The sequence below is a fragment of the Carcharhinus amblyrhynchos genome, chromosome 5 (genome assembly GCF_965287045.1).
Source record: "Carcharhinus amblyrhynchos chromosome 5, sCarAmb.v2.hapA, whole genome shotgun sequence".
NCBI classification, from domain to species: Eukaryota; Metazoa; Chordata; class Chondrichthyes; order Carcharhiniformes; family Carcharhinidae; genus Carcharhinus; species Carcharhinus amblyrhynchos.
The window spans coordinates 79,140,949-79,166,133 of record NC_137328.1 but is presented as its reverse complement, the minus strand read 5'-3'; the positions used below and the strand labels follow the sequence as shown (position 1 = coordinate 79,166,133).

Below are 25,185 nucleotides of genomic sequence, written 5' to 3'. Positions count from 1 at the left end.
GGTCCTTTGGCCCTTCAAGCTTGTGCCAATCGCGATGCCTTAACTAAACTCGAGAAAAGTTTCAACCCTTAATTGGGCCATATCCCTCTATTCATGTACCCATCCAGGTATCTCTTAAATGTTGCTAATGTGCCTGCTTCCACCATCTCATCTGGCAGTGCGTTCCAGGCATCCATTACTTTCAGCATGAAAAACTTCTACATAATCTGCATTAAAATTTCCCTTCTCCCCACCTTCAATCTGTGCCTGCTTGTAATTGACACTTCATTCTCGAAAAAAGCCTCTGACTATCCACCCTGTCTACGCCTCTCATAATTTTGTAGACCTCTTTCAGGTTTCCCTTTAGCTTCTGCCTTTCCAGTAAAAACAATCCTAGTTCATTCAACCTGTCCTCTTGGCCAACACCTTCAAGACCAGGCAATATCGTTGCACTCTCTCCAAACTTCAATGTCCTTTTGGCAGTGTGGTGACCAAAACCGCACACAATATCTAAATGCGGCCTAACCAAAGTCTTACACAGCTGCAACATGATTTCTCAACTCTTATATTTAGTGCTCTGGCTAATGAAGGCAAGCATGCCATGTGCTTTCTTAATCACCTTGGCCATGAACTGTGGACCTGCGCACCCAGATTTCTCTATGTTAATGCTCTTAAGGAAGGATTCTGCCATTTATAATTCATACCTAAATTTGATCCTCCAAAAAACATCACCTTGCATTTGTCTGGATTAAACTCTATATCTGCCATTTCTGTGCCCAAGTCTCCAATGCATTTATATCCTGTTGTATCCTCTGACAATCCCTGGCACTATCAGCAACTCCACCAATCTTCATGTCCTCTGTGTACTTAATAAACAGATCACCCACATTTTCCTCCAGATCATTTATATATACTATAAACAACTGAGGTCCCAGCACTGATCTCTACAGATCTCCATCCTGAAAAATACCCTTCCACTGCTACTCTGTCTCCTATAACCAAGCCAGTTCTGTATCCATCTAGCCAGCCGACCCGGCATCTCATATGATTTTAGTTTTTGTACCAGTTTACCATGTGAGACCTTGTCAAATGCTTTACTGAAGTCCATATAAACTACATCTGCACCCCATCCCTCATCAATGGGACCTCCCCAGAATCTGGGAAATTTTGGAAAATTACAACAAATGAATCTATTATCTCAGCAGTCAATTTCTTTTAAGCTCCAAGGATGTAGGCCATCATGTCCTGGGGTTTTGTGAGCCTTTAGTTCTGATAATTTTCTCAATATCCTTTTAAGTTTCTTCCCTCCTCGACACCTCTTGATTTATAAGTATTTCTGGGATGTTGTTTGCCTTCTAGTGAAGATGGTCACAAAATATCTGTTCAACTTTTCTACCTGTTCCTTATTTCCAATTATTAATTGCCCTGACTGCTCTCTGGAGTGGATAAATGACTGGTTAAAAATGCAGCTCTAAGCAATTGCCCCAAATACACACTCCGAACTCACCACCTGGACTATCAGTGGGAATCTGATTTGTCCAGTTTAAATGTAGATTCTTAAAAAATCACACATGATTATCGCAGTAATTTTCTTACCATCCTCATTATTTCTTCCTGCATACTCTGTTCTATCATGTAGTTAGCCTTAGGGGCCTTACAAGATACTCCATGATTTGTTACCTTAGCTATTTCTTATCTGTACCCAAATTGATCCACATCTTGATCTTTCGAACTAAGGTGATCTCTCTGTCACCCTTAATTAACAGAACTACCCTACACCTTTTCTCAGCTTCCTGTCCTTACGGAGTGTCAAGTTTTCTTGAATATTTAGGTGCCAACCTTGGTTACTGTGCCACCATGTCTCTCTGTTGAATATCAGGTCATATATATTTATCTCTATTATTGCTGACAATTGGGGAGGTAATGGCGTAACGGTATAATCATTCGACTATTGATCCAGACACTCAACTAATGTTCTGGGGACACAGGTTCAAATCACGCCACAAAATCTGGAATTAAAATCTAAAATCTAAAAACAAAATCTGGAATTGAGAATCTACTGATGACCATGAAACCATTGTTGATTGTCAGAAAAATGTATCTAGTTCACTAACGTCTCTCAGAAAAGGAAATCTGCCATTTTTGCCTGGTCTGGCCTACATATGACTCCAGAGCTACAGCAATGTGGTTGACTCTCAACTGCCCTCCAAGGACAACTAGGGATGGGCAGTAAATGCTGGCTAGTCAGTGGCACCCATGTCTCATGAATTAATGAAAAAAGCTGATTCATTTGGTTAGGAAAGCTGCATTCACTCAGATACAGAGTCTTGAGTTCTGTTGGGCGATCTTGTGTTCTACTTTTGTGCACAGGACACAACATGGGCAATTTTCCACATTGTTAGGTAGATGCCACTGTCATAGATGTACTGAAACAGCTTGGCTAGTTGTTCTGGAATACTTCAGTACTACTGCCAAGATGTTGTCAGGGCCCAAAGTATGTGTTGGGTCCAGTGCCTTCATCTGTTCCTTGATGCCATGAGGAGTGAATCAAATTGACTGTAGACTTGATTAAATTAATGAATACGATTGTAAAGATAATAACAGTGTAAATGGGAGCAGGAGCAATAAAATTAATCAGTCTTTGATTAAGAGACTTGATTAATTGAGTTGGCAGGACTGTGACAGATGGATTTTACCATCGGTGTGTGAGGTCATCCACTTTGCACCAAAAACACACATCTTCAAGTATTATTTAAATAGTAAAAGCCGGGAATGGTGGAAGTTCAGAGAAGTTTAGAGGTATGTGAGCACATATCACTGAGATGGAGATTTTTAAAAATTCATTCATGGGATGTGGTGCTCCTTTGTTACAGTTGTGTCGAACATTGGCTAAGCCACTGTTGGAGTACTGTGGAGAGTTTTGGTAACTGCACCATAGAAACAAGAATAAATCAGACTCACCTGAATGTTACCAGGTCTCCAGTGTTTATACAATGAAAAAAATTACGTAAGTTAGATTTGTATTCCAGGAATATAAAAGGTTAAGAGGTGAGTTGAGGATTTTAAAATTTTAAAAGGAATTTTTTTTCACTGAATCCAGGACAGGGGACATATCCTTACATCAGAATCAAGTGAGACATTAAAAACAATTGTTTATATTTTTATGGTAGCATGGAACTCGAGTACAAAAAAGCAGTAGATGTTAGTTCAAGTAGATATCCACAATCTGGGATTGTTAGATTTTTTTTTAACGAGAAAAGGGTAATTATGGGGACAAGACAGGTGGTTAAAATTAAGATATGAATCAACCACGATTTCCCTGAATGGCAGAACAAGCTCTCCAGGGGCTGAATGTCGTACTTCTAGGACAGGAGAAGGCCATTTAGCCACTTGAACTTGTTCTGCCGTTCGGAGAGATTATGGCAGATCTGCAACCTGACTCCACATACCTGTCTCTGCCCCATATCCATTCATTCTTCTGGTTGACCAAAATCTGTCTATCTCTGTTTTAAAATAAATTATTGAACTAGCATTTTTTGCTATTTGTGGAAGTGTTCCAAACTTTGATATCCTTTGCATATACAAGTGTATCCTCACAGAAAGGTCTACCCCTTCCTTTTAGACCATAACCTCAATCTTGGTCGCCCCAACAAGCAGAAATGGTTTCTATCTATGCTATTTGTTCATATTTTGAAAATTGCAATTAAATCGCCCCATCTACATTCCAGAGAATGAAACCTTTGTTTGTCTAAATACTCTTAATTTAATCCTTCGGGTCACAAAAACATAAGGAATAAGAACAAGTACAAGCTATATGATCTCTGTAGCCTGCCATGCCATTTAGTTAGATTGTGGTCGACCATCACTTGAACAGCCCTTACTCCTAGAGCTAACCAGCTAAGAGAGCCAGCCTCTCCGCAATGTATTGTATTCACTGCTCCTTGGGTAAAGGACCAAGACTGTCTCCTCTACACTGGGGAGACTAAATGCAAACTGGGTGAACATTTTGGAAAGCACCTTTGGTCTTTCCACAAGCATGACCTCAACCTTCCAGTTGCAAGGCATTTTAATTCAGCACCTTGCTCTCATGCCCATATTTCATCTTTGGCCTGCTGTAATGCTGTTGTGAAGTCTAGTGCAAGCTGCAGAAGCAGCATCTCATCTTCTGATTAGACACATAGCAGCCCTCGGTACTCTGAGTTTGACAACTTTAGATTTTGACCTTTCTTTTCCATCTTAAGCCCCCATTTTAATATTCTATACATGCATTGCCTCAATTGCCTTAATGTTTAAGGGTCAATGTCTAATGAAACTAACCCATAATTTTGGTTATTCATATTCAGTGGCCTTAGGTTCTTTTGCGTTGTTTAAGGCAAGTTTAGAATTCTCAGAAGTAGTTGCTAAATGAATGTTGTTCAATGTTAGGTGGACTGACCATGCTAAATTGCCCCTTAGTGTCAAAGGGGCTAGCTAGAGTAAATGCATAAGGTTATGGGGATAGGACCTGATGGGATTGTGGTCAATACAGACTTGATGTGTCGAATGGCCTCCTACTTGTGGGTAGGTTCTACCCGTATACTGACAAAAACCCACAAACTGGTTGAAACCGTCTGTGCTGCATTTCGTGCACCGATAACATGTTCAGCCCATCAAACTGCCCACTTTCCATGTTGGCACCCTATATGCAGCAAACTACCTGAGAAAAAGAGCTTCTAGCAGACAATGCCTAGGATCAAGAATGGGAAATCATTAACAAGCTTCTGGTGACAAACCCCATCAAATGGCAGGCTTTGAACAATTATGGAGAGAGTGGTCCTTGCTAAACGGGTTCAGAACAGATCAAGACCACATTCAGCCAACCTCTACTGCTGGGGCCTCAGTACAAATCCCATTTGCACTTGTGAAGGGACAAAAACTATGTTACGTGTTACTAAGGACTGTGCCTTTACAGACCAAGAGGTGCACAGATCACCTCAAAGCCAACAAATGCGAAAGTTACTGCTTCATATTGGGGATTCGCATTCACAAAATAATAAAATCCGAAGTAATCAGTATTCAAAATGCCTGTTATAGATAGCCTGTGAGCCAAAAGTCTTGTAATATTTCATAGCTGAACTTGCAAGATAATTTTGCCAACTTTTTCCTGTAGACAACCTTTGATTGCTGGCATTTACCTCCTCTTATCTGAAGATACTGTCATTCCACCAGGAGAAAAAGGTGAGCCTTGACTGTTTACTTTAATACATTTGTATCTTTTGATCAAGTTTCATTGATTTTACTAGTAGTCTTCAGTTATATGGTAAAATTGCAAAAAATATGCATTTAAAAAGGAGGTGCAAAAAGCATTGTTGCTAATTTCTTTATAATATGCCATGTGTTCCTGTTATATCAGACACCATATGTAATCAAATGAGATTTTGGATCTGATTTTATAGCTTCTAGTCAAATCTAAAGCCAGTTATAACACTTTCCCAAAAAATCTCCCCATCCTCACCTCCACATACCCAATATGAAATTAGACAGGAGTAATCAAAAATAGATGAGAAAACATATTTGCATATATTATGAAAAATTATATATTGCAATTGACTTGCCAACACTGAGGTGATATTGATGTGCTGCTCTAACTGTCCCTCAGTTTATGATATTGATCCCTAGACAGTCTCATCGTCTGTGTATTACATCAGTTGATCTGTCACCTGTGTTAATAATCTCATGTTAGTGAGGATGATTATCTTCCCTGAGTCCAAAAATGACCGATGAGGTTGATTTGTGATCTGCAGAATTTGTGGCACATTGGACATTTGTTGTCATATGGAATATTTGGTTGTGAGACATGGTGTGTTCCTTTAACTTACCCTTCCTCTTTAGTCATGTTTCTGTCTCAAAATGCTGGGATCCTTTCCACAGAAACTTACAGGTGTTAATGTCAGTGTTTCATTTCTTCTTCTTGGCTTTTAACACATCTTTGAGAGTTTCTTCTATTGTCCTTTGATGCATCTACATGAGTTGAGAGAAGTAGGCCTCCTTTTGGGAGCTTAGTATCTGACATCTGCACTGTATGACCAGCCCAATAACGCTGATGGCTGATGATCGTAGTCTTGATGCTTCGGTAGGTCTGTCTTCCCTCTGAATAAGTAAAATCTTCCACAGGCAGCGTTGATGGTATGAATCCAGTGCTTTGAGGTGCATCCTAAACATCATGTTTCAGCCCTGCTCATTCAGGAAGAAATCACAACTATATTGTAGACCATGAGCTTGGTTTCAGTTTTGATGCTGTGATCATCAAGTTCTCGCTTACGAGGAGGCTAAAGACTGCACCAGCAGCTTTCCAGAGATTCTGGATTTCTTGGTAATGTCAGCCTTCTGCGAAATATTATTTCCAAGATACTGGAAGTATTCTATATTTCCCAGGCACTCATCTTGAATCCTAATCATGGGGCTGATGCATTTGGAGCTTGATGAATGTTGAGTGCAAATTCCATCCTATATGCCTCAATACATATGACAGTGATTGTCTGGCGATCCATTTCTGTCACAATACTTCAACATCATCAGCATATTGGAGCTCAGTGACTGAGGATCAGGGTGGCCTTAGTCTTTGATTGGTGTTTTTTGAAATTAAATAGTTTACCCTCCATTCCCTAAACAAGCTGCACTCCAGCAAAGAGCTTATCTCTAGTCAGATGGAACATAGCAATGTGGAAGATCAAAGAAGAGATTGAGTGATTACATAATTTTTTAAATAAGAACTAGGAGCCAGTAGGCCACTTGAGCCTGCTTCACCATTCAATATGATCATGGCTGATCTTTTTGTGGACTTGGCTCCACTTACCCGCCTGCTCATTGTAGCCCTTAATTCAAAAATCAATCTATCTTTGCCTTAAAAACTTTCAACGAGGTAGCCTCAACTGCTTTACTGGGCAGGGAATTCCACAGATTCACAACCCTTTAAGTGAAGTTCTTCTTCAACTCGGTCTTAAATCTGCTCCCCCTTATCTATTCCCTTCATAATTTTATATGTTTCTGTAAGATGCCCCCTCATCCTTATAAATTCCAATGAGTGTAGTCCCAGTCTACTCAGTCTTTCCTCAAGCCAACTGCTCGACTCCAGAATCAACCTAGTGAATCTCTTCTGCACCTCCTTCAGTGCCAGTATATCCTTTCTCAAGGAGGGATATTAAAACTGTACACAATACTCCAGGTGTGGCCTCACCAGCACCTTATAACCAACTTTTGTGATTCATGCACTTGCAAACCAACTTTGTGATTCAAAATAAAACTTTGTTTTACTCCTTGATATGGAGTTTTGCTGCTATCCAGCAAACTCTTACTTCACACCCTTGACAGAACAGGCGAGCTTTGAGTTTTAAATCTACTTTTATTCATGCTATAGCGATGAAGTTTGCCTTCCATAAGGTGGCATACAGACTTCCTGAGTGATACATGGCATGCACAATTATATCTTTGCTTATCTTGCAAATAATTTGCATGTACCAATCGCAAGTATACATTTGTTCTGAAGTCATGATATCCCAATTACAACTAATAATGAAGTAATCAGAGTGTGTCAGGTGAATATAGCTAATCAGCTATAGCCTCTATATGGTTGCCTAATTATGATTAATTACTAACAAGGTACACGTACATGGTTACACCTTCCAAACATTCACGCCTGCTGTTGTGGCTTTTGGTTATCACCCTCTGTTCCTTAGCTTGTTTGTGCTGATCATCTGCAAGTGTGAGAAATGTCCTGAAACATATTGACAGCTGCTTTCCAGGGAACTGTGCTGTTCTTAATTCACATGAGAACTCTACTGCATTCAATGACCTTAACCCCTTTGCTTCTATCCTAACCTCAGAATGGTCTGTATTGGATCCATTGTTGAGGATCACCATTTGCCTATCATGAAATAGGCATGGATGGTAACAGAATTTGGAGCACATCCGTATTCAGAATCTTCCAGAGTGCTTCACGATTTACAGAGTCAAAGCTCTTTGTCAAGTTAAAGAATACTACATAGAAAGCTTGGTGTTAATTTTTTTTTTGATGGAGTTCTGTAATTATCATGTCAGCTGTGCCTTTTGATGGCGAAAACCCACAATGGGATTCAGGAGGTATAATAAGTAGATTTAGAAGAATTCTTGTAATCCTTCCTCCAATAGAAAGCAGATAGATGCTGCTTTAATTTCTAAAGTTACATTTGTTCCCTTTTGTGTCGCAATCAAGTCATCCTTAAAATCAGTAGGACTCCCTCTTCATTCAGGTTCTGTAAGATAAGAGCCTGGAGCTGTGATGTTACTTCCTCTCCTGTGATTAAATATTTCAGTGGGTTTCCATCACCTACTATGTTATTCTTCATTTATATAATATCTTCCATCATCTCCATAGGCATTGCCAGAGTTCCGAGCTCATCAGTGAACATCAGCCGTGTCATTGTTTTGGTGGTTACAGACATCTTTGTGGTTCCAGGCACTGTGGCGATGTGATTGTTCAGGTGCTTGGACTGTGGATGTGGCTGTGACATTGTACTTGTTCCTCCGGTGAAATAATGTCAGTAATACGTTAATGTCCCGCAGTGATAAGGCCTCTGTATATGACCAGTTCCTGTCAATAAATAAGCATAGCTTGGACTCAGAAAATAGCCATATTTAAATATGACACAAAAAAGGATTATGGTTAACTGGCGATTATAAGCAACTTTGAGAAGGATGTAGACAGGTTAATGGATTGGCAGATATTTGACTGATGAAACTTGATGTGAAGAATTGAAAAAAAGCAATATTGGAGAATGAGGAAGAAATAAATTTGTACAGTAAATATAATTATCAAAGTAAATGGGGTGGCACATTGGTTAGCACTGTTGCCTCATAGCACCAGGGACCTGGGTTTGATTGCTGGCCTAGGTCACTGTTTGTGTGGCATTTGCAAGCTCTCCCTGTGTCTGTGTGGGTTGCCTCCGGATACTCTGGTTTCCTCCCACAGTCCAAAGGTGTGCAGGTTAGGTGGATTGGCCATGCTAAATTGCCCCTTAACGTTGGGGGACTAGCTGGGTAAATGCATGGTGTTATGTGATAGGGCCTGGAATGGATTGTGGTCAGTGCTGACTTGATGGGCCAAATGGCCGCCTCCTGCATTGTAGGATTCTATGATCGCTAGTTGGGGTGTTCATAGAATCCCTGCAGTGAAGAAGGAGGCCATTTGGCCCATCGAGTCTGCACCAACTGGGATGTGGGATAGAGTTGAAAATGTTCAGGTCAGCAATTGAATCTTGATTGATGAGATCTTTCAAGTGCTCTCTCCAACAGACATTGAGAGCTTCTCATTCCATGATCAGACCGCCCTCATCCTTAAGCCTCAGAGGAGCTGGTCCTTGAGTTTTGGGCCAGAAATGATCTTTGTGGCAGTGAAGAAACCATGGATTTCATTTATGTTAGCAGGATTTTGAATTTCCTCCTTCTTGCCTGTCCACCACACATTTTTCATTTCATGAGTGCACCTTTGTACCTCAGCCGTTGCTTGTTGGTAAGCCAGTTTCTTTTACTTTGAGTTTGCGTCATTTTGCCAGGCACACAGTCTTGTGCTTGCGAGCAGTCAGTTCAGTGATATCCTGATTATTTCATTAAACCAATCTGATCCTTAAGAGCTTCATTGCTGATCTTTCATGAACATCTCTTTACCTGTCATGCAGGAACCAGTTTATTGCACATAGTTGAACAGATAAGTTGGTGATTGACCAGCAGTCATCAGCCCTGTCATTGTTCTAGTGGTTAAGGACATTTGTGTGGTTCCAGGCAGTGTGGTGATGTAGTTGTTCAGGTGCCACTGCTTGGTCTGTGAATGTGGCCATGACATTTTGTACTTGCTCCTCTGGCAAAATAGGGTCAATAATACAATAGGGTCAGTACTACATTAATGTCTCACAGTGATAAAGCTTCCATACATGACCTGTTCCTGTCAATAAGTATCGCTTGGACCCAAAAAATAGCAATATTTAAATATGACACAAAAAAGATTATAGTTAACTGATGGTGATTACAAGCAACTTTGAGAAGGAGATGGACAGGTTAGTGGATTGGCAGGTATTTTTGACTGATAAAACTTCATGTGGAAAATTGTAAAAAAGCAACGTTGGAGAAAGAACAAGAAATAAATCTGTACAGTAAATATAATTACCAAAGTAAATGAAACGGTGGTGAGACTGTGGTTCAGACACAGCTTATAAAGGTAGAGGTCTTGGTCAGTATGCAACTATTGGCAAGGGTTGTATCTTCCTCATAGCGTGGTGTAGCACACAACATGAATCTGGATATGCTGTGTTGACTATGGCAGGACTCCTGCAGGGTGATCCTGGCAATAGAACCATTACGTAAGCGTCCAATAACCTTCTCAATCACATTTCTTACGACAGTATGGCATCCGTTAATGCATATTTCCCATGTGTGCATGCCTCTTTTCATCCAGTATCCACTCTCTGGTTTGTTGTGTTAGCTCAGTTGTACCTAGTACAGCAAATTGTTGCGGTATAAAGATACCAATAGAACAGGCATTGACTTTCATAAAATGCTGTTTATTTTCACACACCACTTGTATGCTGAACCACTTGTACCCAACCATTTGGGTACATCTCAGACTTGACATGTGGCTGCTGTAAAGTGACGCTTCATGCTGTCAGTGGCACTCTGGGAAAATCTGCAATCATTGTGAAACTGCCTGTTCACTCCCCCCCGCTGCTCCCTGGTAAGAGAGATTAAAATATATCCACCTCTCTTCACATAGAGTCTCAGAAACCTTCCTTGCGCATCAGCGGATCTTGAGTTGGGATATGTTGCAAATGTCGCCTGTTCCAGCCTGGATAGAGTTAAAGTTTGTCATGATGGTCACCATCATAACATTCCTATAAATTGTATTATGCTGAAAAAAATGTTTAAACTTTTTTTATCTTTTAGGAATTATTTTGACATTAATACGTTTTCCTTCAATTCACACAATGTGCAGCATTTGGAATATTATGTATAGGGTTAGTTTGAGGATTGTTTGTGCATGAAATTGTGTGCGTAATTTAAAAACTTTTATTTATATTTAAAGTGTGCCAGGAATTTCCCTCTGGTTTCATGATCTGTGTACCCTAATCCCAACCTATAGGTACACTCTATTAGCAGGCAAGCACCTCTACTGAAGTCATTCTTAGCTCAAACTATGCTGATTGCTTCCTTTAGCAACATCTCTGAAATTAGGAATCTGCATCCCACAGCTGTTTAGATTATACTGTATTATTCAAATGTCTTCCAATTACTTGACATAATGCAAACGAAAAGCTGAAACACTATGTTGACAGTAATATGCTGGCAACGCACTTAGTGTATCTACAAGGCCAATCATTTGCATTCAGTGGGAAAATTTACACGACTATGAAATGTGATCCTCAGAAGAGTACCTTGTATCACAATATTGGTAATGAGAGATAATTAGTGCTCTATTACTGCAAACAGCAGAGTGAATAGAACTTGACTTGTTAGTTCCTCTAAAACAGTGGCTCTGTAAATAAGTTGACTATTTTTATATTGCTTGCTTTGATCCACATAAATTATGCATGAATAATTTTGAAATTAGATTTTTAAGATCTTACTATAGCAAATTATTAAGCCATTGTAAAACCAAATCATTGAAATCCATCAGCAGATAGTTGTTTCAAAATAAAAGCAAAGTACTGTTGATGCTGGAAATTGAAGTAAAAGCGGAAAATGCTGGGAAAGCTTAGCAGGTCTAGTGGAGTCTATACAGAGAGAGAAGCTGTGTTACTGGAGGTGATTTTGAGGTTGCGTTAAAGATGATGAAGGCCCAAAACCCCTCAGGAGTTGGGAAACAAGATTTTCGCCGCCGAAATCTCGTTCCTCAATTTTCCACGCCCCGTCCCACCCCACCGTAGTGAGCATGAACCTCATTGAAATAAATTGGAATATCATTCTAGGGCTTCCCCGCAATATGTTCCTCCCCTCCTCTGAATATTCATAGTCGCAAGGTTCACAGCAGGTTTTTAAAAATATGAAGCAGCCAAGGGACCCTGTTGGTGGCGTAAAAGTAAGTATAGCCTCTGGCAGAGAAGAGGTACATGCTTGGGTACTGCCCCCAGTATTGCCAACTGGGCGCTGCCAGGGCTGGCTCTATAGATAGCCCCATTGAGAGGAGAGGATTCCTTTTAGGGGTAGGGAAATCCTAATGCTTGTGGGCGGGAGGAGAAGAGGACAGGAATCCGATGTTTGTGGGGAGGGCCAGTTTAGCAGGCCCCACACTGCCAGACTAATGGCGCAAACTATAATCCCAGATTGAGAATCTGGTTAGAAAGCCTGCCTGTGCAGCTGGAAAACAGCACTCTAGTTTTCTCACTGAAGCTGACAAATCTTCGATAGGTTCCACCCAATATTTTACATCCAATATGACCCTTCTGGACAGAAGCTCTGAAGAAATCATACTGGACTCCAAACATGAATTCTGTTTTTCTGGTGCTGCCAGTCCTGCCAAGTTTCTCCCACATTTCTGCTTTGTTTTAAAATGTAATTTGCAAGACAGCCAGCATGTCTAATGATCCAAGGTTATTTTGCTGGCATGAATCAAATCCGTACAAAAATGAACTTCTGTTTATTTTTCGTTGCATACCTAATGCCTTTTTCAGAATTTAGTCTGCTTTCACATTTCAATATGCAAAATGAATGTAGTTGAAGTCTCCCAATTCTTGCGCTCTCCCAAACAGATGGAATGTCAGATTTTAAATCACATTTGTGATTATTTTTGTAAAGTGTAATCTTTCAGTAAGTCAAGATTACTCATATGAATTCTGGTGTTGGGTATGAAACGAGGGTTAAAACAAAATGGCCCAGAATGAGCTTCAATTACATGCTCGACAGTGTGCTGTGACATCATGTGACTTAATGTTTACTGGTTGTCAAAATACTCCAGATGCTGCAAATCTGAAATTGAAACAGAAAATATTAGAAACACTCTGTGGAAAGATAAAAAGTTAATATTTCGGCCAATGAACTGGAAAAAGTTAAGATTTTACTGTTTATAAATATACGTTCTGCTTAATGAAATCTTGGACTGTTAGTCCATGTATCTTACCGATTCATTGTGTGTTCCCACTGACTCATCAGGGAGCCCTGTTCCGTGTGTTACAAGAATAACAATGTAAATACCTAGATCTTTCCACTTTTGGGGAAACTCAAAATTAGGGGCCATAATTATGAGAGAGTAATAAATTCAATCAGGAATTCAGGAGATAACTCCCTACCTAAAGAATGGTATGAATTTGGAACTTGTTGTCACATTCAGTAGTTATTTGAGGATTGAAACAGACACAAAGTAACCGCTGGAATTGTGAATAATATAGATGCATTGAAAGGGAAGCTAGATAAATAAATTGGGAAGAAGGGATTAGGAAGTTATATGTTGTGATGAAGTACGGTGATGGAGTCTTGTGCACCATAAATGCTGGCATTGAGCAGGTAAGCAGAATGGCCTGTTTGCATGCTGTAATTTCTATGTAACTTCTTGTAAATTGTTTTTTTTTCTTTCAGTCGTAAATGCAGATATTGCTTGTTTATATAAACAGACTACTATACATCCATTTGCCTTCAGAACACATACTCATCAATTAGGTAAGAATAATGTTATCTTTCTTGATTTCCTTTTCTGAAATGCATGAGAAAGCTTCTCTGTAAGAATGCGGAAATTTTGGCATTATAAAACCTGTCGGTTTTCTAAATTGTCCTTCGTAGTAGTTTTATTACGTAGTCAAAGGAACAGATGGAATATGAAAAGGTGACTCAACTCTACGCCTATTTTCTCTATAAACCCAATGATTTTATATCCACTAATTAAAGCAATCTGCTCAAGGAAGCAACAAAAGAAATTGGTAAATTTTGAAGATGAAACTCCAAGAGTATAACCTAAAACTATTAATCCAATTTTATAGCCCACACAATCCCAGTTTGTCATTGCCTTCCACAGATGACTCATCCCTATTGCAAATAGCACATTAATCATTTTCGTGGAGAATTTAATCACCCATGTTTATTGTTATTTTGAATCTTGTTGAACAAATGCTCGTCCAGTATCATATTGTTTTTGCAATTCATTTTAATCACACCTGGCATGGGAGTGGTTCCATAGATGATTGAAATGGTAATTCTTGAGTTTTTAATTCTGAATTTCAGTGGGCTAATCCTGTCTGCATCAAGTTTCTATGTAGCACAGCTTTGCAAGCTAGACTGGTTTCTGCCATAATGAATTCATTACAAAAATCCTGAAAGAGAAGCCATAGACTTTTTAAGATTTCAATAACATCTTAAAGCTGTAAGTTATTTTATGGTGGTGAGATCATATAAAGTTATGATATTAAGCAACTTTGCTGATATGGCTGGAAATATTATTCCCCATATTGTTTATGAATAGTATGAAACTTCTGGGGAAATTTGCAAAGTCGAGGAATAGAATTGATTGAGACAAATTTCTCTGCTACAGCAGGCTGAGGAACAGGGATGTTTGAAACTGAGGTAATGTGGCGCCATTACTGATTGACGGATATTGCAACAGCATTACATGTTTATACAAGCTGTTTTCATCAGAAATTCATTATAAATACTAAGAGGGGAATTAAAGTGGGAAAAGTTGACAGCAGGCAGGAAATGCACTCAGGTATAAAGAGCCTAATAATCTACGATTTGCCTGCCAAGATGTGACTAACAAGAACCTGGCATTGCCCCTGTGATTTTCCTGCATTTGTGAAGACTCCCTAAAAGTGTCTCTGTTGTTCACATACCAGAAAGGTCAAAGTTGAATTAATCTGTGCAGGGTGGGAGATGTTGGTCTCTCCCCATCACAATCTTGGAAGAGGCTGCTTTAAACTACTTTACTTTATAATTGTTTGTCTCCTTCAGGGATTCAGGCTAGGATTCTATCCTGAAGCCAGCGATATGCCCATAATCAATTGTTGTTGGTGGTATGGTTGAGCTGACCTGGGATACCTCTGGTAGAGAACTCTAGCAAATTAGTCAAAAACGATTTGCCCTTCATATAACCATGCTGACTGGATTATGTTTTGACTTTCCAAATGTCCTGTTATTATTTCCTTAATAATGGCTTCTAACAATTTCCCAATGACGGATGTTTGAAAAGAGCATGAATCAATGTTCAAGTTTACAGCTAGTTTCTAGAAATAGAATTTCATTTTAATCAATACTTATTGGAGAGAGTAATATGTTGGTGTAACACTATTATTTCTGTCTCATCTGACTGCACATGTTAACCAGACATAATTTGTAATTCACTGACCTTTAGTAGTAGTTTTCAGTAATACCCTTTTAAGGTACAATGTGTGTTGAATTGTTATGCTTCGGTGCATTTTTACTTTGCCAATAACTGTGTTCAATGTTGATTTCTGTAATTTTAGGTCAGGTGGTTAGTGGGTACAGAGTAAGAGATGGCAAATGGACATTAATAGGCCGACAGAGCCCACAACTGCCGCAGGTTTGTCTTCTGCATTCATGCAATTTGCAAATATTGGTGTAATTCTTGCTGAAGTAAATTTTTTTGCAGTGCATCCCATTAGTTAGACTATTCCTGCACCCTCCCTGTTCCATCCCACCCTTAAATTCAGCATTGCTTGTCTTGTAAGTTGCTGAGTGTGTTAACTGATGCTGCTACAGGACAACTGAGAACTTGATGAACAACACTGCCAGTCTATCTCCTTAACCAATGGTATTTAAGGATTGAGAAAGAAAGTAAGAAATGAATGCGCGTGAAGAGGGTACATTAGAGCCATGTGGGGTAGAGCTGTACATTCGGGAAACAACTAGAGAGTAGTCTATTTTAGATCTAACATTGTGCAATTGTAAAGAACTAATTAACCTTGTAAAGGAGCCTTTAGGAGTGAGCAACCAAGATATATTATAAGATATAATAGAATTTTAAATAACGTTTGAAAATGATGTATTTCAATCAGAAGCTAGGATCTTGAAATTAAACAAAGAAAACTATGCAGGTCAAATTGGGAAACTATATTAAAAGATTGCATAAGGGGTGTCTTGACAAATACATGTATAGGATGGGACTGGAAGGATGTGGTCCCCTGAAGGGTAGGGGATTTTAGATGAGTTGGGCAGCACGGTCGGTGCAGGCTTGGAGGGCTGCAGGGCCTGTTCCTGCGCTGTAATTTTCTTTGTTCTTTGATATGACAGTGAATGGGCAATGGCTAACATTTAAATAACTAATACATAGTTTATAACAAAAATACAGTCCTTTCACGCATAAAAGCGCAGCGAGAAAGATGTTCCAAACATGGCTAACAAAACATGGCAAGAAGTGTATTACATCAAAAGAAAAGGTGTACAAAGTTGCCAAAATATTGGTAAGCATGAGGATCGGGAGCATTTTAGAACTCTGCAAGGAAGTCCAAGAAAAGAATGAAGGGAAAATGGAATATGAGAGTTAACTAGTGAGAAACACTATAAAGTTTCTGCAGATATGTGAAAAGGCAAAGATTAAAAAACAAATGTGGGTCAATTACAAACGGAGACGAGAGAACTTATAATGGGGATTAAGGAAATGGTAGAGGGACTAAGCAAATACTCTTATGTCCATCTTCGCAGAGGAAAATATTAAAAAAACTCCCAGAAGTAATAGAGAATCAAAGAACTGCTGTAAATGAGAAACTGCAAGGTATTCATGTTAGGAAGAAGATAAGTAAAGAAATTAATGGGATTTAAAATAAGTAAATCCTCTGGACCAGTTTAATCTACATTCCAAAATGTTGAAGGAAGCGGTTAGAGAGAGTAGATGGATTGAGGGGCATCTTTCAAAATTCTATAGACTCTGGAATGGTTATTGCAGATTGGAAGGTAGCAAATTTAACCCCCCTATAGTTAAGAAATCAAGGAGAGAGAAAGCGAGGAACTACAGACCTGTTAGTCTAATAATAGTTATAGAGAAAGTACTAGAATCTATAATAAAGGTTGTGGTACTGGGCACTTGGAAAATATTGGGAAGATTGGGCAGAATCTGCATGGATTTAAAGGGAAAATCATGTTGAATCAACCAGTTGGAGCTTTTTGAGGATGTAAGTAGCAGAATAGATGGGGAACCAGTGGATATGGGGCATTTGGAATTGCAGGAAGTTTTTAATACTATTTTCACATGGTTAGTAAACAAAATTAAAGTGCATGAGATTGCGAGAATACACTGGCATGTATTGAGAACTGGTTAATGGACAGGACAGAATAAGAATAAATGGGTCATTTTCAGGGTGGCAAGCTGTAACTAGTGGGGTACTGCAAGGACCTAGCTTTTCACAATCTGTGTCAATAATTTGATGTGGGATTAAGTATAATATTTCCAGGTTGCAGATGATTCAAAGCGAGATGAAACTGAACTGTGAGGAGGAAGCAAAGATGCTTCGAGGGGATTTGGAAAGGCTAAGTGAGTGGGCAAAAAAAGGCAGATGGAGTACAATATGGAGCAATGTAAAATTTGGTAAGAGGAAACAGAAATAGAGTATATTTTAAATGTTGAAAGGCTGGTAAGTGTTGGAATTTCAAAGGGGCTTGTGTGTTTTTGTTCCTGAGTTGTTGAAAGCTAACATGCAAATACAACAAGCAATTAAAAAGGTACGTTGGCTATTATTGAAAGAGGATTTGAATATAGGAGTAACATGCCTCACTGCAATTATATAATGCCTTGGTGAGACCTCACATCTTTAGAATCTTTAGAATTCTCAGTTCCAAAGGACTGTGGAAGCTCAGTTGTTCAATATGCTCAAAACTGAGATTCTACGTATTAAAAACCCCAAGTGATATGGGGATAGTGCAGGAAGATAGTATTGAAGTGCAAGATCAACCATGGTTTTTGATGGCGAGTGCAGACATAAGGCCTCATTTTGTGTCATAAAACTTTGACTCTAATCCCATTGAATGACAGAGCGATGTCAAAAGACTGAATGGAGCAGTGCAAATCATTCAGCAAATTGTTGCAATATGTAATTCGTGGGCCATACCTTCCTCACTGCAAGTTGCTGAACAATTTGCATATAATGGCGAGTTGTTTTGGCAACAAATTTTGGGTCATTGACTCTAAATGCTATCCATTTAAATTGTTTAAAATTTAATCTTTGAAAAATAATTGCCAAGGAAGCCTTTTTTTAATTTGCTTTGGAATTTTGTTCTTCTTAGGCTTTCTATCAAATGGACAATTCAGTGGATATTAAATATGGTGACACCATTACTGCTAGATGTGTTTTCACAGGAAAAGGAAGGACAACTGTTACACGGATTGGGTATGTCCCATTTAATTGCTGGAGGAGAATTATTTATTTCAACCTTGATTGTAACCTTGCTTTTGAAAATTGGGACCTCTGACTTTTTGCATTATTTATCTTTGTTATTTAGGTTTTCTTATTAGAAGTATTCAGGATAATCTCTCATTGAGTAATAAATTGTTTTGTCATTATTATATCATGTCTTAAAACAGCTACGTTGTCCAAATGACTGGAAAGTATATTATCAAATGAAAATAAATTCATGTTCATTTCTGTACAGTCAGTAACCACAGATGCTTGATTTGATCATTTATGCACAATAGTGTTGAATGTCATATCTGTGCGCAGAGCAAGACTGGTGAAGCAGTGACATAATAGTGTTATCACTAGACTAGTAAGCCAGAGACTCTGGATAATGTTCTGGAAACCTGGGTTTGAAACTCACCACGGCAGATGGTGGAATTTGAATGCAATAAAAATCAAAAAATGAAGACCGATTGTTGTAAAACCCCATCTGGTTCACTAATACCCTTTAAGAAGGAAATCTGCCACACTTAACTAGTCTGGCCTACATATGATTCCAGACTACAACAATATCTTCTAATAAAAGTCAATTAAGGATAGGCAATAAATGCAGGCCTAACTGGTAATGCCCACATTCCATGAATGCATAAAAAAATTCCCAAGACCGTATTTTCACAAAGAAGAATGGAGTTGATTAAAAGCTGGTGGGAGGGAGGATTAAATCCTTCAAAAAATACAGTGGAGGCTGGAGTCAGAAATATAAACAGAAAATGTTGGAAATGCTCAGGAGGACAGACAGCATCTGCATACAGAGAAACAGCTGGAGAAATGCTATTGACCTGAAACATTGACTCTAGAAGGCTGAGTCCCAAGAGGAGCTTCCTTCAGGCTGCATTTTCTGCACTGCTGCCAAGACAACCCGTCTGTCATTCTTTCCTTCCACATAAAGATGATCAGATCTACTTGTGGCACCTGAAGAAGAATAGCAGACTGACAGTGAAATTTTTCAAACCACCTCACAGTGCATTTGGTGGTGAGCGGTGTGGCGAATCTGGCAAGAGACAAAAAAATCAGAGACCTGTTGGCATAAAATCAAGTTGAAATTCTCTCAATGACGGGATAATGGTGTGTTGTGGTTTCTGCTGGCAGGTGGCACAAATGCTATTTACATTCATTTGTATTTCATGAATGCCCATTAAAACAGCTGCTGCTGGCATCCCGTTAGGCCTTTCAATCTTTTGTCATGCCAGCATAAAATTGTCAACGTCAAACCCGATTGCTAACGAGTGGCATTTTGCCAGAGACTTTGGGGTGAGTGCAACAACATTCTGCCGTAATGCTGCGCTGCTGTTGGTGCACTGTACATCACTCTGCCCTCTGCTGGGACAGACCAGGTTGAGGGACTCATATAGCCACCGCACCAAAGGTGCGATGTTCAACCCAGGGTGGAGTGGATGGTAAGGCCGGTGTGTTGGGGGAGATGGGGAGGAGGTGTGGTGTGGATGAGATGTGTGTGGCCGAACACAGACTTGGGGGGAAATGTGGAAGGAGGGCTGTGCAACGAGGGGAAGGAGGAAGGATTAAATCGATGAACACTGGAAGGCAGAAAGAAGACTTAAGGGGAGGGATGCTGGACCTCGACAAAGTTGCATCAAAAGTTCACAAGCAAGAGAGTCATAGGAATACCACATCATTTACTGCAAGGGGACATATGAAAACTCTCATACGGTGGTAAATGCCCAAGTGGAACATGGGCGCCTTGCAAGTAATGGGCTCAGGGAGTGGGGGCTTGAATCAAGGAATAAACTTTTTCTTGAGGTTGCAAGCCTTTTCCTTCTGGATGCTGATATCTCGCACGGTTTGGTGAAGGCTGGTGGGTTGCAGACAGCAATATGCATGTCCTGGACTGGAATTTAAGTGATGTGCCAAGACCTTTGAACCTGCCAGCTGACAGCAGGCAGACAAATCAACCTGCCAGGTCACTCAGAGGGGAACACACTTGTGCATAATTATGTTCCAAATGCAGAATTCGGCATGGAATCCTGCCATTTTGTGTTCATCTAATTCTGGCCTCTTGAAAATCCTTGATTTTAATTGCTCTAGCATTGGTGGCCAGATCTTCAACTGCCTAGGCCCTAAATTCTGTAATTCTCTCTTTAAACCTTGCCACTTCACTACCTTTTTCTCCTGCAAAGTTGTTCCTTAAAACCTTCGTCTGTGAGTATGTTTTTTGGTCATTTAACCTAATTTTTCCATACATGGCTCAGGTGTCAATTTTCCATGATATTCCTGTTAAGTTCTTTGGGACACTTCATGATGTTAATGGTTATTACTGCTGGTGTACACTTTTGAAGAGCGAGGTTGATGCCCCCATTGCAGAAACCAGGGCTGTTACTTGAATTTTTATTACTGCTGATTGACCTGGCACTGCCACTTGCTGCAGGGTGGGTTGCAGTGCCATGCACTTATCCATCTTGGTGCCACTGATGCGAATCAACATGCTTTCAGTATCTCCAGTTGTTACATGACCTTTTAAAAGTTGGAAAGGCAGAAGGTGGTGTTGGAAGGAAAGTTTTCAGACTGGAGACCGGTTACCAGCGGTGTACCACAGGGAACAGTGCTGGGTCCTCTGCTCTTTGTGATTTTTAACAATGACTTGGAAGGGGGGGCCAAAGGGTGGGTTAGTAAATTTGCTGATGACACCAAAATTGGTGGAGTAGTGGATGAGGTGAAGGGCTCTTGCAGGCTGCAGAGAGACATTGATAGGATGCAGAGCTGGGCCGAAAAGTGGCGGATGGAGTTTAACTCTGGTAAGTGCAAGGTGACTCATTTTGGTAGGACAAACTTGAATGCGGATTACAGGGTCAACGGCAGGGTTCTGAGGAATGTGGAGGAACAGAGAGATCTTGGGGTTCATATCCACAGGTCTCTGAAGGTTGCCACTGAAGTGGATAGAGCTGTGAAGAAGGCTTATAGTGTGTTAGCGTTTATTAACAGGGGGTTTGAGTTTAAGAGCTGTGGGGCTGTGCTCAACTGTACCGGACCTTGGTGAGACCACATTTGGAATATTGTATGCAGTTCTGGTCACCTCACTATAAGAACGATGTGGAAGCATTGGAGAGAGTGCAGAGGAGATTTACCAGGTTGCTGCCTGGTTTGGAGAGTAGGTCTTATGAGGAAAGGTTGAGGGAGCTGAGGCTTTTCTCTTTGGAGTGGAGAAGGATGAGAGGTGACTTAATAGAGGTTTATAAGATGATGAGGGGGATAGATTATTTCCTCAGGTGGATGTAGCTGTTACTAGGGGGCATAACTTTAAGGCTCATGGTGGGAGAAATAGGAGGGATGCCTGAGTTAGTTTTTTTACTCAGAGTGGTTGGGGTGTGGAATGGACTGCCTGCTGTGATAGTGGAGTCAGACACTTTAGGAACTTTCAAGTGGTTATTGGATAGGCACATGGAGCACACCAGAATGATAGGGAGTGGAGTAGCTTGATCTTGGGTTTGGATATAGCTCGGCATAACATCGAGGGCTGAAGGGCCTGTACGGTGCTGTACTGTTCTATATTTCTATGGATTGAAAGACTTGAAGAAATCAGAATAATTACTACGGCCAGCAAGCTCTCATTCCAAACTTTCCTTGATCAAATATTTTTGTGAAACACTGTGCATCCTTCTCTGACTCACTAACACATCAGAAGTAGTGCAGTAGTGCTCGGAAAGAGGACTATGCTATTACTGTATGTAAAGAGGCGTTGACAGCTCCTGATGCAGAAGGGCTAGGTTTCCATTCTTGTTCCTCTGCTCATTGCTGTAGCATATCTGGGAGAAAATGTGATGAAACCATTGGGAGCTAAGGGGCATATTTAGTACTCACATTTCAGGACAAAGAATGGTCTTTCGTTATTCCATGCAGAAGGATAACGGGGAAGAGCAGATGAATGTGATGACTAAGCTGCAGTTATAATTACCCTGAATTCCACTGTTTTTCTTATTTACTTATCGGGAGTCTCATGGATTCCTCCTTGTGTGGGGTTACATTCCTAAGATTGGAAAGAGTTTCCTATCTGTGACTAATCTTGGTTATGAAGTGTTGTCGCTTTTAAGATACAAGATATTATCGGCCCCTTAGAAACCAATAACTTAAAAGAAATGAATTACCCAGAAAATGGTTAAAGCTCCTTAAGGATAAGATTTCACATTTTAAGATTTTTAATGTAATAAACAAACTAAAATCAATGTAGATCAAGCATTTCTTAGCAGGCTATTAACATACCAAACTAAAGAAAAGACACTTTCACATTAATGCAGTAGAGATGCACCTTACAAACCCCCTCATTGTGCATTCCTGCTAAACGTATATCATTAGAGGAATAAGCCCAAAGTTACTCCTGCCTTTCCAGCACCAGATCCAAACTTCCAGCATCCTTCAAAAATCATTCCGTACAATCAGAGTCTGTCATTACCACCTGGGTGACTCTTTGTTCCTTAAAAGTCCAAAACTTCCATTGGTTCTGTCTCCTTCCTTTTGAATAGAAAACCAACTCTCCCAAGCATTATGTTTGTTAAAACAAAAGAGCCCTTTTCTCCTCCACACAATGGTATCTGCTTTGTTCCCTCAAGCAACAGTATCTTGCTTGTCCGTCGTGTGCCATAAAGCAGTTTTTCCACATGTAAAAATTATCTCTTGATACTCCAATATGTTTCTGTTTGAATACCTCCCCCACTGCAACCAAATCACATGGGCCTCTCTCCAGGCAGAGGTATTTAAATAACCTCAACCGCCTCCCCTTTTCAGAATGTTCCATTTCACCTTCAGTTAAAGATGAAATTTGAAAACAGCCATCTTGTAAAGTTCATCATTTGGAACAATATGAGAGTACCCTTTGGCTGCCATGAAATGAGAGCATACCCTGATTACAATAAGAAAATCAAGTCAGCTGGACATTTGGGACATATAGCTTAGTTAAATAAGAGATTGTGTTATTTGAGCCCAAACCAATTTTTACCTTGTGGAGATATACATTTGAGGTGTGGCCCTATTGACAAACCTTTGTGCAAATCTTTATTGCAAGATCATAAGGGCCCAAATCTTCCAATCACAACTGGAAATCCTATTTCCAACATTGATCAGCCAAAAGAAATGCATTCTTAGATCTTCCCATGGAGGATCCTTCACATCCAACCCAGTGCAGCAAACCTCATGGGGTACAACACAGAGATTCCACACACAAAGCACATCATTTTTAGGGCACTAGGTGCCATATTTACAATCAGTAAATAGCCTAAATGTCCCAAGCTGCTTTGAAAACAGCTATAGAGGGAAAGTAAAAGGGTAAGGTGGAGAAGGTAAGAGGTATGGTGACTGGCAGGTGAGGTGGGGAAGGGTTGGGTGGTCAGGAGTTATCAGGTTGGGGCAGAATCAGGTCAAGGAGGAAGTTGGGCTATCGTGGTTAGTCAAGTAGGGAATCAGGAGTGTCAGTTGTAGGGTTACCCAGCCATTAGACCTGATTTTATTCAAACATTTCCTGGTGAGCTATTTAGATACGTAAGTCAGAACAGTACAAAGCCTCCAATTCTTGACTCATGACAATACATTCATCCCAACGATCAGCCTGATAAAGCTTCTCTAAACTGCTTCCAGTGCAAGTATATCCCTCAATTAAGACATCAAATTTGTATAGAGTACCCTAGCTGTGGCCTCACCGATGCTCTTTACAGTTGTAGCAAACTCCCCTCCTTTTATACTCCCCCTTTCAATAAAGGTCAAATTTCCAATTGCTTTCCTAATCACATGCTGTACCTGCCAGTTAGATTTTTGTGATTCAGGTACAAAGGTATCCTCTGCACAGCAGCATTCTGCAGTCATTCTCAAATAAGCTGCTTTTCTATTCTTCCCATCAAAATAGACAATCTCATATTTTCCCATATTAAATTTTTCAAAATTTTCTCCACTCCCTTAACATATCTATATTATTTTGCAGGCTCTTTGTGCCCTCTTCACAACTTGCTTTTCTTTTTTTGTACCACCAGCAAATATGGCTACTGTACATTTGGTCCCATCCAGCTTGTTAGTATAGATTGTAAATAGTTGAGTTGGCCAGGGCTGATCCTTTGGTATTCAACTTGTTATAGTTTGCCTGCTTGAAAATGACCCATTTATCCCAACTCCTTGTTTCTTGTTAGTCAATCCTCCATCCATGCTAATTATAGTCACAGAATGGTTACAACACAGAAGAAGGCTGTTGGGCCCATTGTGTCTACACCAGGTCTCCAGAATGAGCATTATGATTTAGTGCCAGTCTCCTTAGTGCCTCCCCCCCCGCCCCCCCATACTGTTGCACATGGCTTTTGTTCAAATAATCATCTAATGCCCCAACACTGAGGTCTTGTACAGTAACATTTTATGTGCTATCTTATTGATGCTTTTTGGAAATTGAAATACACTGCATCTACTACTCCCCCTTTATCCACCCAGCCTATCAAATCCTTAGGGAACTCCATTAAATTTATCAAATGCAATTTCCCTTTCACAAAACCATGGTGACTCTGCCTAATTGTATTATGATTTTCTAAATGTCCTGCTACAACCTCTTTAATAATGAATTCTGGCACATTCCCAACAGCAGATGCTGGGCTAACTGGTCGAGAGTTTTCCACCTTCTGATTCCCTCCTTTCTTGAATAGTGGTACAGCATTTGTGCTTTTCTAATCTGCTATGACATTTCAATAATCTAGGAAACCATGTTTGTGGATTCATTAAAAGATTTGCCCATTATTTTCTAAAGTTTAATTGTACTCTACAGTTTTTCCTAGTGACCCGTTTCCTTTCCAGTGGCAGTCATGTGGAACCAGCTGTACTGTGCAAATATTTGATT

The 25,185-nt window shown here is 39.9% G+C and overlaps 1 protein-coding gene across 4 annotated transcripts in view; it reads left to right on the top strand.

Moving 5' to 3' along the window:
• Positions 1–25,185, top strand: part of pam (peptidylglycine alpha-amidating monooxygenase) — a 262,485-nt gene that overhangs the window by 169,292 nt on the left and 68,008 nt on the right. For all 4 annotated transcript variants that reach the window (XM_080189068.1, XM_080189065.1, XM_080189066.1 and 1 more), the window contains 4 exons: positions 5,129–5,196; positions 13,555–13,635; positions 15,429–15,505; positions 18,202–18,305. In XM_080189068.1, coding sequence (XP_080045194.1) covers positions 5,129–5,196; positions 13,555–13,635; positions 15,429–15,505; positions 18,202–18,305 — 330 coding nt within the window. The remainder of the gene's footprint in view (positions 1–5,128; positions 5,197–13,554; positions 13,636–15,428; positions 15,506–18,201; positions 18,306–25,185) is intronic.